Source organism: Nymphalis io, chromosome 21, assembly GCF_905147045.1.
Source record: "Nymphalis io chromosome 21, ilAglIoxx1.1, whole genome shotgun sequence".
Classification (NCBI taxonomy): domain Eukaryota; kingdom Metazoa; phylum Arthropoda; class Insecta; order Lepidoptera; family Nymphalidae; genus Nymphalis; species Nymphalis io.
In genome coordinates this window covers 4,844,556-4,862,541 of record NC_065908.1, presented here as the reverse complement: position 1 = coordinate 4,862,541, position 17,986 = coordinate 4,844,556, and the positions used below count along the sequence as shown (strand labels likewise).

At 32.6% G+C, this 17,986-nt stretch overlaps 2 protein-coding genes across 2 annotated transcripts; both read left to right on the top strand.

Moving 5' to 3' along the window:
- Positions 1 to 2,405: 2,405 nt before the first annotated feature.
- Positions 2,406 to 6,678, top strand: LOC126776675 (carboxypeptidase B-like). Its single transcript, XM_050499298.1, has 6 exons — positions 2,406 to 2,443; positions 2,824 to 3,027; positions 4,374 to 4,482; positions 4,839 to 4,961; positions 5,703 to 5,894; positions 6,082 to 6,678. Exons 1-6 carry the CDS (start codon positions 2,406 to 2,408, stop codon positions 6,676 to 6,678), a joined length of 1,263 nt encoding a protein of 420 aa, XP_050355255.1.
- A 1,699-nt stretch (positions 6,679 to 8,377) lies between these two features.
- LOC126776674 (carboxypeptidase B-like) lies at positions 8,378 to 14,498 on the top strand. The gene is made up of 5 exons (XM_050499297.1): positions 8,378 to 8,445; positions 11,888 to 12,097; positions 12,331 to 12,409; positions 13,425 to 13,745; positions 13,917 to 14,498. The coding sequence occupies exons 1-5, from the start codon at positions 8,378 to 8,380 to the stop codon at positions 14,496 to 14,498; spliced, it is 1,260 nt and encodes a 419-aa protein (XP_050355254.1).
- The last annotated feature ends 3,488 nt before the right edge of the window (positions 14,499 to 17,986 follow it).

Sequence of the window (17,986 nt, the reverse complement as noted above, 5' to 3'; positions counted from 1 at the left end):
AATATTTAAAATTTCATTGATTATCAACTAAATCTTTAAAAACTATTCTAATCTATTTTCGTTATCCGGATTATTCATGTTATGTTAATCTATGTTCATGGAAATCTAGATATTTTTTTGACAATAACAATATTTTATGTAAGTCCCTGTCAAAATATAAACGGATATAATAATAACTGGTTTTTTTATGTCGTAAATAAAAGTAAATATGGTTTATTTATTCTCTGGACTTTTATCACCCCAGCTCATTTTCTAATAAATTTATTCAATGTACAGACTACTTTCTACTGCTTTATATATACTAATGTTATAATAATATTATAAAAGCGAAAGTAGCTCTGTCTGTATGTTACGTTTTCACTGCTAAAACACTGAACTGATTTTGTTTTAATTTGGTATAATATAGCAAGTTTGTTTTTTAATTTCGCCGGAAAAACGCATTTACGCGTTTCCTACATGCTAACGTGAAGTGGGGGGGGTTATGTGGGACTTGCTGGCACCTGGAACTCCATTGCACCGGAATACCTACTAAAAACCAGCGGTACCCACACCGTCTCTTCGTAGGGCGTCACGGGATTGCTTGTGCATACTACCGTAAGGCCCTTAATAAAGCAAGCTCGACCCAAGGTAAGACATAGCCCACTTTTTTAATACCTTACATCTAACCCATCTAACATGCAAACGAAGCTAATTATATATAAAGAAGAAGAATTTAAAATTAATTTTAAATTACCATAATCTTTTCACTATTGTCAGATGTACAGCGGAAAAGGTTCAACGAAACAAAAATGTTGCTCCAAGTTGAGCTTAATCTACCCGTGAAAGCCGCAAGAAAATCCGTTCCGTAGTTTCGGAGATTATCCTGTACATACAGACACAAAGGCAAAAAAATAATAAATGAACATTCGTGTTCTGTTACTCTTATTGTATCGCCCATACTCGTTTTTTGCAAAAAATATTCAATGTACAGACACAAGTTTTCTACTACATTAATATGTGTACAATAATTCACATTCCTATGTAATGAAATTGATGGAAAAGCAAATACTGAGTTTCTTGTCAGTTGATTTTACATTCCTCAACACAGATAAATTAATTATGTAAAATTTAATCAAAAGTGCTTATTTATAAAAGTGAACCTAATTACTCAATGGCGCTATATTGCAATGTCGGTTTCGATTTTTATATTGAACATTTGATCCGGTCTTGCTCACAAATTATATTATAAGTATTATGGAAACCAATTATGCTAACGACAATCAATACTATGATTGCAAGAACATGATTCCTAGTTTTTTTTTATAGAAAAACTGAAAAGCAATACCGTTTTCGGATTCCTGCCTTATAAGCTAAAAAATGATGCCCGTTAAATCGTAGGTGCTGGGCCTGAACTCTCTCACCGAGAAATCGCCGTCTCATTGGCTTATATGAGTAAGGGAATAGAGTGCACTTGTGTTTGCGCACACACTTGAGCACCTGTGGAGGTTATATTATATAACCTTCACAGTTGGCAATTCTCTGTTGAGAATGAAAATCGCCTAGAAGATCGTTTTACCATCAAAAGTTTACACTAAAAATTAATCTTGTTTATAAAAGTATTTTTAACTCATACCAGAATATCACTTTCATTTTCGTAAAAGTATATAAATGCGCTTCAGATAAACAAACACCCAAGTACACAGACTTTTGCATTTATAATAAGCGAGATAACTGAATACGTAATCAAAAAGTTTATTATCAGATAGTATTTAATGAGGATAATACGAATTGATTGTATTCATTTTTGGATCGTTGTCACGATACGATACAGATATGCGTTGGGTTTTTTGTATATTTGTGTGTATAAGTTATGTCTATGCCAGACATGAGATATATGATGGGTAAGTTTAATGTATAAGGTATAAAATAAGTAATGTAAAACGTGTATGTTGCACAGCTGGGTAAAGGCCTCGACCACGTTGCTGTAAGTATGTGTAAAGTAGTCATCAAATATTCTACCGCTAAATAGTTATACTTAGAATTGTTGTGTTCCGGTTTAAAGCGTGAGTGAACCAGTCTAACTACAGTTACGAGGGACATAACATCTTAGTTCCCAAGGTTGATGGTGATGTTAGGAATTATGTATAATAGTCTATTTGAATAAAAATATTTGGATTCGTTTTGTGTTCTAAATAGTATAATAAAACATTACATTAAAATTCAATAACACTTGTACATTTTAGAAAAATCATTATTTATGACTTTCTTAGTGGTATGGCTTTATACAAGGTCGTCTGGGTATGTACCACCTACTCATCAATACTCTATCGGCAAACACCAATTAGTATTATTTGTTTCGGTTGGAAAGTTAAGTAAGCCAGTGTGACTACGGGCACAAATAACAAAACATCTTAGTTACTAACAATATGACGCGAATCTTAGTTACTAACGATACATCGCCAATGTAAGGGATGATTAATATTTCTGCACATGCAAATTTGTCAGGCCGTCTACCGAATCTGTAATAAAAAAAAAATTAGACTAGATAAGGCAGTTCAAAACTTTATCCGCTTATATACAAGACATGTAAGAACAAACTTGAAACTCGCCACAGAACTCGCGAAATGTCGGAAAGTGATATGCAACATTGCCTACTATAATTAATTATAACATTAGTATGTATAAATAAAAAATGAATGAATGAATCAAACGATGCTTTAACACGTAGGGTACACGGTTTTCACGAAGTGAGTTCTTATATAACATACATTTAATAATAGTATTTGTATGTATCTTATGCAGTTCTTAAAAGTGACTAGAATTAACCATGTTTTAATTCCTCAGCTCCGCACTTTTCTCAGTAAAAGTCCAAAATGCCGAACAGATTAACTACTTCAACTCCCTGGATTATCCTTTGGATATATGGATGTACGCGACGCAAGGAAGAGACGGCGTAGTTCTCGTACCCAAGGACTATGTTCAGCAGTTCCAAGATGAACTCTATTCTAAAGGAATAGAATTTGTTATTGAAGTCGAAAATATTAAAGAGTGAGTATTGTATATTCAACAATATGTTATAGATATAGATAATAGTAAAAATAAATCCAAAATGAAAATATCCAAGTTCTTCCGTATTTCGAAAATTATATAAAATAACTTATTTTAAACATTATGGTTTTTTATGTTTATTTAATAATTAGCAGTATAATGATTAAATAAAACATTTCAGTGTTCCGATAAATAACATTTTCCAGTAATTTTTATTTCATAAAGTCTACTATATTGTAACTATTTGACACGATTTTCAAAATTAGTTCATGATGTAAAAATATTAAGCTATATTGATAAAACGTAAATCCATTAAATAAACCAATCAGTGATAAGCGCGAGATTATATTTATTAATCTGTTACTAAATCCTCTGGCATTTATTCTGTTATATAAAATTGTTTTAAATTTGATATCGTTTTACAATAATATTGAAGGAAATTAGACCCGTGTAAACCATTACTTGCAATGTCCTTGAATTAAATCCATATACAAGTGATCTTTGCTTAACCAGGTTCATACACAGCATACACAAACAAACACACATCAAATCCGATCCAATTCTACCACTATAGATTAGATACACATAACACATGCACAGTTTTTTGTGCTCGAATCTAGATATCACAAAATATGCTCTCACGTTAATACGTACATTATCTCAAGCTAATTACTTTCATTAGTTGACAATGATAATGTTCAACATCCTATTGACGCGCCTTGAGGGTAAGGCCGACTCGTATTCTGTGAAACCAAACGACATGATGTGCTCGTGTATGTTTGACGGTGAATCATTTTCTCAATAGCAGCCAGGAGTCTGGAAATCGGAAATGTGTACACCCAGTGTGTATGTCTCGTGCCTCAGAAAGCACATAAAGCCGTTAATTCTGCGCCTGAACTCTTTCCGGATTACCATCCCATCGAATTATGAGAGTTAGGGAATAGAGAGTGCACGTCTACTTGAGCACATACTTGTGCACTATAATATGTTCTGCGCAGTTGGATAATCTCTTTTTCTTCACCATCAAATATATATATATATATATATATATATATATATATATATATATATATATATATAATATATATATGATATATATATATATATATATATAATAATCACTTTATATAAAAGGATAAGTTTCCAACCAATAAATTGAAATATCTATTCTCATAAAGATTTTAGAAGGAAACAAAAGTTTAATAAATATCGTGACACTAAGATGAAATGATTTCTACCAATAAATGATACATAATATTTTGAGAACTAATTTAATCTGGTATCCTCTTCTAAAATTTGAAGGTTGAATGTCGAATACAATTGTTCAAAAAATGTAACTATTTCAGTTCGTTGGAGCTTGAAGACAAATTGAGGGCTGACAAAGCTAGAAATAGAGCTATGAGACCTGATAATGAACTATTAGTTGATTTTGATGATATTTACAATCTCACTGAGGTATATTTTTATTAAAAAACTACTATACCAATTTTTTTATCGTAACTAGTTAATTAACAGATAAAATTATAATTAATGTGCATAATCTTAAATTATATTTAAACATAAAAACCCATTACATTATATATATAAAAATATAATTTTAATTCTCAATAAACAGAATATAAAAAAATGTAAAATATAATATTAAAATTATAATATTTTTAAAATTGTAAAATTTTGTCTAAAAAAATATAATTTTGAATGGTCTACTCTAGTAACCAAAAAGTTGGTACTGCCACGAAAACATTTAAAATATACAATTTTCAATCCAACATATCCAGAACATTTCGAGAAAGTTATGTTGTTTTTTACAGGTCAATAATTACCTTGAACAAATAGCTAAGGCGTATCCCGATGTAGTGACATTAGTAAATGGAGGAAAATCATTTGAAGGCAGAGACATGAACTACTTAAAAATTTCAAACTCCAAATTCGAGGTGAGCAAATTTTATCCGAAATATCTATGTTTAATTTTTTTTTAATTTTAATCTAATGTTGATTCCGTGGTGTACAGTAATACAGTAACAACCTGTTAATGTCCCACTGCTGGGCTACGGCCTCCTGTCATTATTAAGGAGAAGGTTTGGAACTCATTCCACCACGCTTCTCCAGACCGGTTGGTAGAATACACATGTGACATAAATTCAATGAAATTAGACGCATGCAGTTTACCTCACGACGTTTCCTTCACCGTCAAGCACGAGATGATAAACACAAGTTAAGCACATGATAATTCAGTGGTGCTTACCCAAGTTTGAACCCAAGGTCATCGATTAAAATTTTTGCGTTCTAACCACTAGGCCATCTCGGCTATTCCGTTTTTACCAGCATAGAACCTTACTTCACAAATTCATAGACATTCAAAATCGGATTGTTTTTTGATTCAATCATAGCTTTATTATTCGTTAAGGCTAAATTTCTTACTTTAATTTAGGACAGTTGTAGAGAGGTTTGTCTTGTCAAATTTTATTCAAAAAAGTAATTAAATTAAATTATACTTTATTCAAGTAATTTGATGAATTTGAATCGTTGTTTTATAGTATAAATCAAATTAAAAGCTACATTCCTAACCAGGTTCGAATGAAATTAACCGCCAGAAAACTCTGTGCACTTTTCAATCAATCTAAGTTTATACATAAACTAAGCTTGTTCATTTACATCTATCTTAATTATTATAGAACGCAAGCAAACCAATCATTTTCATCGAATCGCTTCTTCATGCACGTGAATGGGTCACACTTCCAGCAACATTGTACGCTATCGAGAAACTAGTTGTCAATGTCACTGATCAAGATCTGATTGATGATTTCGACTGGATCATCATGCCAGTCGCTAACCCCGATGGATACGAGTTCAGTCACACAAGTGATGTAAGTGATTTTATAATTCTGCTTACTCCTCATTTCTGGGCACATCTGAATTGCCAATTTACGTTTATTCAAAAGGTGTTTCAATTCTTACCACTATTTCAGATATATAAATAATTTCTTTCGCATAATATTTTGAGTCAATATAAATTATAATATTAAATTCCATTTTCTTCCTTATCCATTACAGGGTCGCTTCTGGCGTAAGAACCGTAGAAATGGATTATTACCTAATGATATTTGCCTAGGAGTCGATCTCAATAGAAACTTTGACGTCTTCTACGGTATAGGATCCAGTAACAATGTTTGCACAGAAATCTACCATGGTACCTCAGCTTTCTCTGAACCTGAGGCGAGAATCATTAGAGACATATTACACAGTGACGATCGTATTGAAATGTTCTTAGACTTGCACAGCTTTGGAAATTTGATTCTTTACGGTTGGGGAACCGGCGACCTACCAGAAAACGCATTTGCTTTGCATGTAGGAGGAATACAAATGGCTACAGCTATTAATGATGTTAAAGAAGATTGGAATTTAGACTACAGGGTCGGTAATTCTGCTCTCGTACTCTACGCTGCATCTGGTACTGCTGGGGATTACGGTCTAAAAGCTGGTGTGCCATTATCATATACATATGAACTGCCAGGTCTTAGGAACTCTGGTTCTACTATTTTAGGATTTTTAGTTGATCCTGACTTTATTAAGCCATCTGCAGTTCAAACGTGGGAAGGAATAAAGGCTGGTGCTATGTTCTTACGTAATTTACGCCGTAATTCAGTTTAAACGTTAGAATGTACATTTAGCATTTAATAAAATATCCGAACGTAATATTGCTTGATTTTTTTTCTACATCGCATTTTCGTCATAAAATTGTCACCTAAAATGTCACACTAATTATACTAGACTGGTAGCTTTTTGGCGAATGCAATGTAAAGTTACAGAGAAATAAAACATATAAATAAATTATAACGCCTATGTACAACTTAAGCCTTATATATCGTATAATGAAAGGTCAATATAAGCAGGAGAAAGAGTTTTTGTATTGATACAAAAAATTTACAAAAAAAAAATTAAGCGCTTCTAATTCAAAAATAACTAAGGAGTGTTCATTTTCTAAATTCGTATTTATAATTCCTCGTGTTCGTTTTTTTACCTCACCGCAGTGCTGGTCGATGGAAAAACATTTCTCACGATTTTTAATTTATAATATCATATACTATACATATTTTAGTTAAAATCAACATTATAAGTGATAATTTACTAAGTGACAAATGTAACAAAATATATATGAAATATCTCGATGTATCTACTGCTCTAGATATTCACATACAACGGATGGAGTATCATGAAGCGGAGGCTGCACATAAATCTGTTCATTACGACACGTCATGGGATGAACATTGTGACAGAATGCCTACGTCACATTTCATAACAATTCATAAACTAAGCAAAATGTGATAATTGGATTTACGTAGGATTAGTATTGTTAATTGCTATTGATTGTCTCGTTGGTTCAGCTGCTAGTTTTTAAGCCTGCAGATCCCGAGGGCCAGGGCTTAAACCTAAAGAGACAAATAAAATTATTAAGTTTTTGTGTCGATATATTTCTAAAAGGCTGTCTGAAGTTTAAAATTTGACAAAGTTTACACACCCGTGCCGTGTAAGAAAGCAAACGCGAACGTTCATGCACGGGACCTCACGCTTGAACTCCTTCTGGTTGTTACTTACCATGGATTATGAAAATGCACTTATGTTTGTACAAATATTTATACTCTATACTATTTATTATCCTTTGATTAAGCCGTTATAAAACTCGGCAGGAGCCAGCATCGTCTGTCTAGACAGACGGCGTGATAAACTCAAAAACTACCAACCGATTTTTTATACGGCTTTCACTAATGGATGTAGTACTTCATAAGGAGGATTTAGGTGCTAAATAAAAGCTTAAGCATTTTTTGTTAATTGACTGAAATATGACGTTGAAGGGAAAAACATCATTTCGTGCAACGCGCAAACCAATAGTGCTTATATTATGTCACAATCGTTTTATACTCTTATTCTCTTAACATATTTTCATACCCTTAAACCCTTATTCTACGGCGGGCTAATATGATAGTATACGGCATAATAAATAAATAAATATACCTCAATCAAACCTCACGAAGTTGTATAAATCATGCAAAAAATGTAATTATAATAATAAATTTAGTATATAAGTCACCAGCATTGCTCTTCTGAAAGGATAATCCAAAAACATTGAAAACCGACTTACGGTGATAAGCCATTTTATTGCGTTTAAGCTTTTATAATTATTATAGTCGTGGCAATTGTTATTTTCTTTTTATTTAACTTTTTAATGCCCAAATCAAACTTATCTTTTGTTGAAAATAAATCGCTGAAAAGAATGAAGTAAAGTTAATCAGTAGCATAATAATTTATCTACGACTTTTTTTGGATCATTTTTTAATAGAGGAATAGTGTAATGGATAAGACTTACTCGCGGGGCAGAGGCGTCAGCGACACATTTTTATTTCATATATCATGTAAGCGGTAAATAATACTTAATATCAAATAAGCAAAACATAACAATGCTTTATCCAGTGGCTTACGACTACACACAGAGAATTTATATCCAGCGCCGACGCGATTGCACTATTAGGGACAACGTTTCTATATACTGTTTGAGTACATCAATGAAATACAAATTTCTGTCACATATTTTTTTTATTATGTATATTCTTAGTAAAGCAATAAATAGCCATCGGCCATTTAAATTTAACATTTTTTTCATGACTTGACATTTGATTCAGTATTTTAAGAACGGAGACCAATATTCCACGTTTCATTTAAAATACAAAGTGACATTGCGTTCGTTCGATGTTATCAGATTTAATTTAAAAACAACAAAACCAAAAATGTTAGCGAATATAAAGTAAAAGTGACGTAACGATAGAAATAAACAATACGGCTATTGCTAGAAATATTTTCGTGAATACATATATTTTTTATAAAATATAAAGCAGATAAATATCTACCAAAATCACTACCGTTGAAATCTAATTATGTTAGCTTAAGCAATATCACTATTAACACTTTCGTAATAAAGTTCCACAGAATATACTACGTAAGCCACACACGCTATGAAATTCCACCTAATAAATATATTTTTTAAATATGGCTGCTTTAGTCACTATGTCACTGTCAATGTCAAATTCTAATTAAGAATCGTTGACACCATTTTTAGAAATATACCGTCCGTAACACCGTAAAATATATAACATATATATATAATATTTTTAAGAATAGTATAGTTTTATAAGCCTTTCAATTCTGAGATCGGAATTAATCATATTTATAAAATATCACATTTACTTTAGTCACCTATGTCACTGTCAATGTCAAATTGTAATTAAGAATCGTTGAGACCATTGTTAGAAATATTCCGTCCGTAACACCGTAAAATATATAACATATATATAATATTTTTAAAAGTAGTATATTTTATAAGCCTTTCAATTCTGAGATCGAAATTAATCATATTTATAAAATATCACATTTACTTAAATTCGGTGACACCTTCCAAACCGAAACGCAAAAATACTTGCTTATAGGAGATGAAATATTTAAAGAGTGTTATTGTGCCCACTATCCAGACGGGCTTGCATAAAGCCACCACGCAATGCAATGCCAACTTAAAACTCTAACTCCAGAACCCAACCTCTTCCCTCCCTCTGTGGTACTCCGCTGGTGATGCAAAGCAAAATCGCCATGCTGGGGATTGACGTTCGCTGCGACCTTAGTCCAAGGGATTACATCGAGGCTGTTATAAAAACAGCTTCACGGAAACTCGGAGTTCTGAACAAGGTGCGGCGCTTTTTCACGCCTCAACAACTGTGCCTGCTGTACAAAACACAGGTACGGTCTTGTGTGGAATATTGCTCGCACCTTTGGGATGGCTCCGCTAAGTACCTACTTGAGGCCTTGGACCGGTTGCAGCGACGTGCCGTACGCATTATTGGCGACGTAAAGGTCACAAACACAATTGAACCTTTACAATTGCGTCGTGAGATAGCAGCACTGAGCGCTTTCTATCGACTGTATCACGGCGAGTGCTCTGAGGAATTATTCTCTCTAATCCCTACTTCCCCCTTCCTTCTACGTAAGTCCACGCGAGCTGGTTCTCGATGTCACCGCCTAACTGTGACATCAATTCCATCGCGTACAAAGAAATTTGGCAACTCCTTTCTTTGTCGCACTTCCAAAAAATGGAATTCCTTACCAGCTCACGTGTTCCCCTCCTCTTACAACCCGGGTTCTTTCAAACGAGGCGTGAAGAGGCATCTTGCGGGCCGGCAAGGCGAAGGCGGCTAGTGCAGAACGTTTTTCCCGTCTGTACTGGCCGTCGTCGCGTTTGGACTCTACTACCACTTACCATCAGGTGGAGTAGAGTCATTTGCCCTCCCGGCGAATATAAAAAAAAAAAAACCCAAGACTTAAAAAAGAGCTCTAGATCTGCAGGATAAATCACTAGAACAACGAAGCATTTTATACTTGCTATTTATATTCGATTACTACATTGCTATTTAAGCTATGTAGTAATCGAAATTTATCAATTTCGTCTAAGCCCGCTGATTGAACTGGCGACCTAATTCTCATCTACATGTAAGTGTATAAATTATATGTCATTGACAGTCGTTATTTATGATTAACGAATGACAAACTGTGCAAGCGCATTGAAAAGAGCTATCGATTGGCAATAATAACTGATTTGTAGCCAGAAATAATAGCCATACTATACTAATGTTTATAGTTAATAACATTGTTAAAAAAACGCGCGATAATTTAAAACCGCCATTTTGTTGGTGGACAGAAAGGTAAGGTAATTAATTCATTATTGGAGCGACTTGTGATTTGTTAAATGAGTTCAATTGTGTTATTTGGAATTTAAAGAGTAATTTACTACAAATCATATGATTTATTGTTCTATTTTTAAAAAGAACAATCGAGGTATTTTTAAAAATAATTTTCAGATGCTAAATATACATATTATGTATCCCATCCCTTAAAATCTATTTTATTTCTTAGTAGACTTATACATTTCAAATCAAATGCCTAAGCTATATATTGATAATCACTAAGTCATGTTACATTTTACATATATAGCTTAAAACATTAAAATGTCGGGTTATCATAATCGCAACGGATTATACACAAGTTTCGTTTTGATAACGAGATATTAATTAATCATTGGAAATATTTAACCGAAACGAAAACACCAAATCACGTCCGTTTCAAATTAAAAAATGATGTTGACTTTTATATATTTAATCATTATAACGGTTTCAAGTGGTCTTTGTAAAAATGAATTATACAAGGGGTGAGTTAAATAATACAAAATATTATGTTCCTTTAGTTTTCAATATTTTTATTCGGAGCCGGTTGTAGACTACCAATCAATGTACGTAATTTTTATTTTAGTATTGCCAAAGTTTATTTTATATATTTAAAAAAGATTGCATAGATACATAATCTCCTGACACAGGTATTTCGATGCTCACTAGGAAATCTCAAAATAGTTTGTAACCTGCTCAGTAAGAATCGAAATACTTGTTTGTATAGGCTTTGTGTAAATCTCGTTGCCATCAACTCATCAGATATTTTACCGACAAACAACAATGTTTGGAAGGCAGTCTGTATTATCATATCATAACACGTGGTGGTGGAGAAGACATTTTTTTTCCTAAAAGTAATAGTACGATAGTGACAATTAATTAGTTTTTGGTTTATTAGACATTTCTGTAGCGCATAACTATCGTGTATACCTATACCGGTCATCGACGATGTATCTCTCCACTTTTAGCATCCAAATCTTACATATGGTGCGCCAATTAACCGACAGCGCCCCATACACCGCAATAAAACAACCTTCACTAAATCTCGATAGTATGACCGCAGGGTTACAAAATCTACCTAAGTATCTAAAACATTTCAGATACCGCGTATATAATATCAAATTGCATGAGAAAGAACAACACAAGCTTCATCTAATAAAAAGCGACTTGATCGACTTTTGGAGGAAGCCGTCTTATGAGCACAATGTTAGTGGTCAAGCAATGGTACCTCCATCCCATTTTGAATGGTTTGAAGAAAAACTTGGAGAAAACAATATAACAAAAGACATTGTCATAGATGATGTTTACGAGTTAGTATCAGACATTTTTTTTGATCGTCGTTGATTACAGTTTTATCAATAGTAATTACAATAAATTAGCATGTAAATTATCTCACGAACAGTGTTTATCAAATAACATATAAAAATTAAGTGTATATAAAACCATCTGGCAACGCCTTCAAACATTTACAACTTAATTTTTGAAACATATTTTAAATAAGATTTGTAAGATACAAAAGTAGTAATGTTAAAAATATTTTTAGATATCTTCATGAGAAAAACCTTAATAGAGAAGTAACAGAGACAGTGTTTGATTATAATAACTACCACAGGTATGACAAAGTAAGTTTTTCTCTTACTTAAATCACTTAGCTTTTTATAATTATGCATGTACCGATTATGTCTTAGAAAAATATAAAATAAACGAGTGAGAGCAATATAAGCATATATGTATGTAGATATATGTTTTTTTATTTATTTATTAAAAACCAAAATAATTAATAGTGTAAAATGAATACAAACAGTAAATAATATGAAACTATATATACCCACATTTAAATACGTGATTGAGTAAGAAATATACACGATAATATCCCCAAGATTTATGATCTTTGTGTACATATGTACATAGATACTAATCACATCTACTCATGTCTTTGCATCGACACAATTCAAACTCAAATGATGAATTGGAATGACATTTGTGCAGGGCAGCTGACGGGGCGGAGAAATGACATGTGTGTAAATTGTGATGAGTTCTATTATATTTCAAAAATAACGGCCTTACTTATAAACGTTTTGAAGCGGGTGTTAAATAATACTGTCTTTTTCTTTCGAATGTCAAATCATCAATGACAGAAAGAGATACATCAGCACGTCACGAACGTGCATAGTTATAATCAAATTATTTTTTCGTGACAGCCATATAATAAAATAGCATCCTATAGAGTCTTCCATCTCATTATATATACTGTCGCCAAACACAAATAATGACTCATCAAATAATCACATGACACGGTGCACCTAGAGGCATAGATGATATAATATTTTAGCTGCCAAGGTTGGTGGCGCATTGGCGATGAGGATGGTTAATATTTCTTCTACCAATTTCTATGGGCAGTGGGGACCTTTTATTATTAGGTGGTTAATTTTTTTAAGCTGCCTACCATTTTAAATAAAAAAAAACAAGCAGTAGTAACTTTTGTCTTATATGTATGTGTAGAAAACAAGACAAAAGAAGACAAGAGTTACTACTGCAATTAACAATATTATTTTTGTTTATGTTTAGTGTTGTAACATACTTTAAACATTAATATTATGCAATAATCATTAATATAAAAAAATAATCTCATTACAGATTCATAGTTACTTGAAATCGATTGAAGAAGAATATTCAAATTCAAATGAAATTTTCATAAAATTGGTAGAAGCTGGCACTACAGACGAAGATCGACCTTTAATCTATTTGTCGGTTACATCTAAGTCCTCTGTGAAAACTCAAAAACCGGTTGTAATCATTGAAGCTGGAATAAATCCTAGAGAGTGGATAACTGTACCAGCAGCTATAAACATCGTTGATAAACTAGTCGAAGTAAATCAGAAGAGTTTCATACAAAATCTAGAATGGATTATAATACCTGTTCTAAATCCTGATGGATATGAATACACTCACACAAATGTAAGCTGTTGTTAATTAGTTAAAACTATTAGAAGACATAAATAAAAGTTTATATAAATATTATTATATATAAAGCATAATATCGATGAATTCCAATACTACTATAATTATTATGTAATAATTTTGTCAAATCAAAAGTTAAATGTTTACTAGCATTCTGTCTGATTTTAGCTTCGTCTGTGGACTAAATCAAGAAGCATAAGAAGCAATCTCGGTCATGTTTGTCCAGGGGTCAACATCAATCGTAATTTTGACATTGACTGGCTTTTCTCAGACACCAGCTCCAGTCCTTGCAGCCACCTCTACGGTGGCGTTGAAGCACTTTCTGAACCTGAAACCAAAATGATTAAGAATTTGATTGAAAAATATGGAAGAACTATAAGATTGTACATTTCATTACAGAATAATGGAAATTTTATTTCGTATCCTTGGCAATATGAAAGAGCTGCGAGTGGGATGTTTCGTCAACATCACTTACTTGGCTTAAACATGACATCTGCAATGGGTGATGAGTATAAGCTTGATGTTGGTTCTGTTGCAGTTGGTGATAGAGCCTCTGGTACCAGTACAGATTATGTGATGGACAGTGGAGTTTTGTACACGTTTAACATCAATATTGCAAATAAAGGTGTTAACGGTGTCATCATACCAGAAACCGAAATTAAACCTATCTCTGAAAAAGTGTGGAATACGGTTGCTATTGCAGCACAAAGTATTATAAAACCTAGCGTGGATGCAAATGGTTCAAGTTGATACAGAATAAAAATAGAAAATGAAAACAGAATTTCTTCAATAGATAAAGTCAAAAATCTTTATTTAATATAGCAGTTTTACACTTGCTTATTGATAGTTAAAAATCTACCACTGACTCGGAAATAAACACCTCAGACCTGAGAAGAAATGCCGAAAAAAACTTAGCGGATTTTTGCATCTCTTTTTCTACAAATGTAGGTTTCATACAATATTACAATTATTATATATTTTGTTAGATTAGTGATGTAACTACTATGAGACAATTATTATCTTATTTATTAGAAAAAATATAGTAAATATAAGATATATTATACATTACATTATAACTTTATTAGCCTTTTTATTTATACGTGTTTTGTTTTTTTTTTTTAAATATGTTCTTATTAATTATTCTTATCAAATTCAACATCACAATTATTATGTCACGTTTCAACCATGTTTTATTTAAGGTATATATTTATTTAAGGTTTATTTTAATTAATCATCTGCCTCGATGGTGGCTAACTGGTATATTTGCAACCCATAAAAGCCAGGGTTCAAATCCCAGGTCGAACCCATTGTTGAATTGACGCGTTGTTGTTGGCCCAAGTGGCCTCGACAGCGTCACCGGGCAAGATTATACTTGGAGTTATATTCGTTGTCATACAAAGTGGAACTTAAGTTTATTGTACTTACTTCTCGGTAGTCGGTTATCTTCATTCGGAATCGGTGGTTCAATTTAATTTATCTTGTAAAATGACGATTTAAAAGTATTTGAAAGATATTAAATATGATCTCAAAACTTATAGCCTAGCATCACTTACACAATGGAGATTTGTGGTTGATGATAAAGATTTTTTTTAACAGTAACACATTGAGGTTATTTTTAATATCTAAATAGTGTCTAAATTTGTTTGTTCCTTTTATATATCAAAGCTTAAGTTATTTAAAAAATCATATGATTGATTGACGTATAGACATTTCCGATTCCCTGCGGAACTTCGCTGACACAATTGCTCGCAGGGACAGGTCATGTCCGACTTCATGGACCAGGATCTCTCCGCACTACACGCCTCCAACGGATGGTGAGCGGTATCCCGGTCCACGCCACAGTGGTGGTACATCGTATATACATGTACCAACCCATATATCACCAATTTTAGATAAAGGTAAAAACATCGTATTAATACGATGTTTTTATATTATACATATAAATACAAAAAAACATCAGGATAGGCTTCAAAATAAGTGCAGTGTAGTTATTAACGTTGAAATTAAAAAAATGTACGTTTTATTTCACTCTCGCACTCATCTCGTAACAATGCAACACATAAATCTCTTAAAATGGCGACTTCACAAACTAGAACAATGAGACAGACTTATATTGCTTCTTCTAGTCTTAAACTATCCCAAGTTTCACCATAAATTTAAATATGAATATGTCGTTCGGAGTTAAAAGGAAGAACGACGCAAGTTGTGAATAAGGTTGACCGTGTCTTACACCGATCTGTTATCTTTATATTAATTAGTAAATATCAAAATATGTCGTAAGTTTTTTTTTGTGCATTTAGTGTAAAAGGGAAGTAAATGTTATATCAATCAAAAAGTATTTTGTATTAAAATCAAAAGCACCAGCATCAGAGAAAACCCGCACTAGAGCAGCGAGGTGGGTTAAGCTCTGAAACCTTCTTAAGAAGAGAAGAGAGATTTGCCCAGACATTAATTATAGAAAGTTAATTTACAGATTGACATTCCAATGACACTTTTTCCTCGATTTTATTTTTATTTTAAAGATAGGCAAGGAAACTGACGGTCAACCTGACGATAAAAGCTTACCGTCGCGTTTAGACATATGCAACTTTTTGTTCGTAATCGAGGGCAAATATAAGTTTAAAGTGATGTACTTTAATAAATATAAGTTCAAAAATACTTTTTAAAATATGACTACTTTATTAAATATATGTTTATAATAAAAAGTACTTCGCTTAACTGATTCCGGGTGATACGGTGTAAAAAAAGAACCAAACAGGAACGAGAAAATTGTTTTCGTCAGCTTCCGAAGTTGTTAAGTTGTTGGCGTTAATGGTTTAATCTCTCAATCTCATTGCTCGTGCTTACAAAAGAGTTATTTACGATATCGTTATTACAAGAATAAAGTTTTTCCTTGTTATTATACAACACAAGATGAATATAAAAAACTAGGTTATAAAACTTTCGTTATACTGAGAATTATAACACTTGAAATTGGTCATTAAAGATTGTTTTCTAGACATCTCTCGTCGGCATAATGCACTGTAATGTCATATGAAATAAATTTCGCTTGTGCTGGTAGATCATTGTGCAGACTTGTTTGGGTGGGTAAAACTCACTAACGTCATTAACAAAAAACCGTATTGCTCGTGTGCTTTCTTAAATATACATTATATACATATTGAATAATGGGGGAACAACTTTGGTGTTATCAGCACATTTGGACTTTAAAGAATTAACACTAGATCATATGCTGGGAAATTAAAACGAAGCAATACAAATTTATATTGCGTTGTTAAATAACAATAAATAACAATTAGGGTAGTACACAAACCTTACCACAATTTTTTAAAGTATAGATTCATCTCCGGTTACTACAATTAAGAAAGGAATCGTTTTACGGTTACTTGAATTGTCTACAAGCTGTAATACAGAAACAATGATTTGTTTGCTAATAACAGATCAGATTACTACGAAAAGTACGCTACATCAGTAGTAGAATTTCAATTGAAGAAAAACGCATTCTTAAAATGATTTTACGTAATCAAATCAAATCTGATTAAATTCTTTATATAGCACTGACTTCAGAGAGCTTTATAGAACGTAAGTAGTCTTTTCTTGTAAATCATAATTGAGTTGTTTTATACTTCATGCATATTCTCTCTTTTATTATATTTTTTTAATGTTTGCTTCCGAACTAAAATAGATAAAAATATTAGATAATATTGCGGTGGTAAGGCTCTGTGTATTATATGACAGTATTGACTTGTACTTGACTGCCTCGTTGGTCTAGTGGCTAGATGTAAGGCCGCAGACCCGGAGGTCCTGGTTTCAATTCCCAATAAAAATTTATTGGGTTTTTCTGTCAGAAAATTCTCAGAAACAGCCCGGAGTCTGGAAGTTGGAGAAGTTTGTACACTCCCGAGCCTCGAAAAGCACGTGAAGCCGTTGGTCCTGCGCCTGAACTCTTTCCGGTCGTGTCGGATTGCCGTCCCATCGGACTATGAGAGCTAGGGAAAAGCGAGCGCACCTGTGTTGTACACACACTTGTGCACTATAATATCTCCTGTGCAGTTAGCTAATCGCTCGGGAGATAAGCCGCCGTGGCCGAAAGCGGTCTGAAGGACATTATTATTATTATTACATATATGTATCTACACATTGGTGGAACAATATTTGTTGCTTAACTAAAAGTTGAATAAAAATTTAGAAAAAGGTAAATGAAATTATATTAAATTTAGCTGTTGATCAGCAAAAAT

Excerpts from the sequence above, each read along its gene's own strand:
- LOC126776674 (XM_050499297.1), top strand. The coding sequence starts at position 8,378 with ATGGATAAGACTTACTCGCGGGGCAGAGGCGTCAGCGACACATTTTTA. Across the intron at positions 12,410-13,424 it reads ACTACCACAGGTATGACAAA|ATTCATAGTTACTTGAAATC; the intron begins GTAAGTTTTTCT and ends ATCTCATTACAG. Across the intron at positions 13,746-13,916 it reads ATGAATACACTCACACAAAT|CTTCGTCTGTGGACTAAATC; the intron begins GTAAGCTGTTGT and ends GTCTGATTTTAG.
- LOC126776675 (XM_050499298.1), top strand. The coding sequence starts at position 2,406 with ATGACGCGAATCTTAGTTACTAACGATACATCGCCAAT. Across the intron at positions 3,028-4,373 it reads GAAGTCGAAAATATTAAAGA|TTCGTTGGAGCTTGAAGACA; the intron begins GTGAGTATTGTA and ends TAACTATTTCAG. Across the intron at positions 5,895-6,081 it reads AGTTCAGTCACACAAGTGAT|GGTCGCTTCTGGCGTAAGAA; the intron begins GTAAGTGATTTT and ends TATCCATTACAG.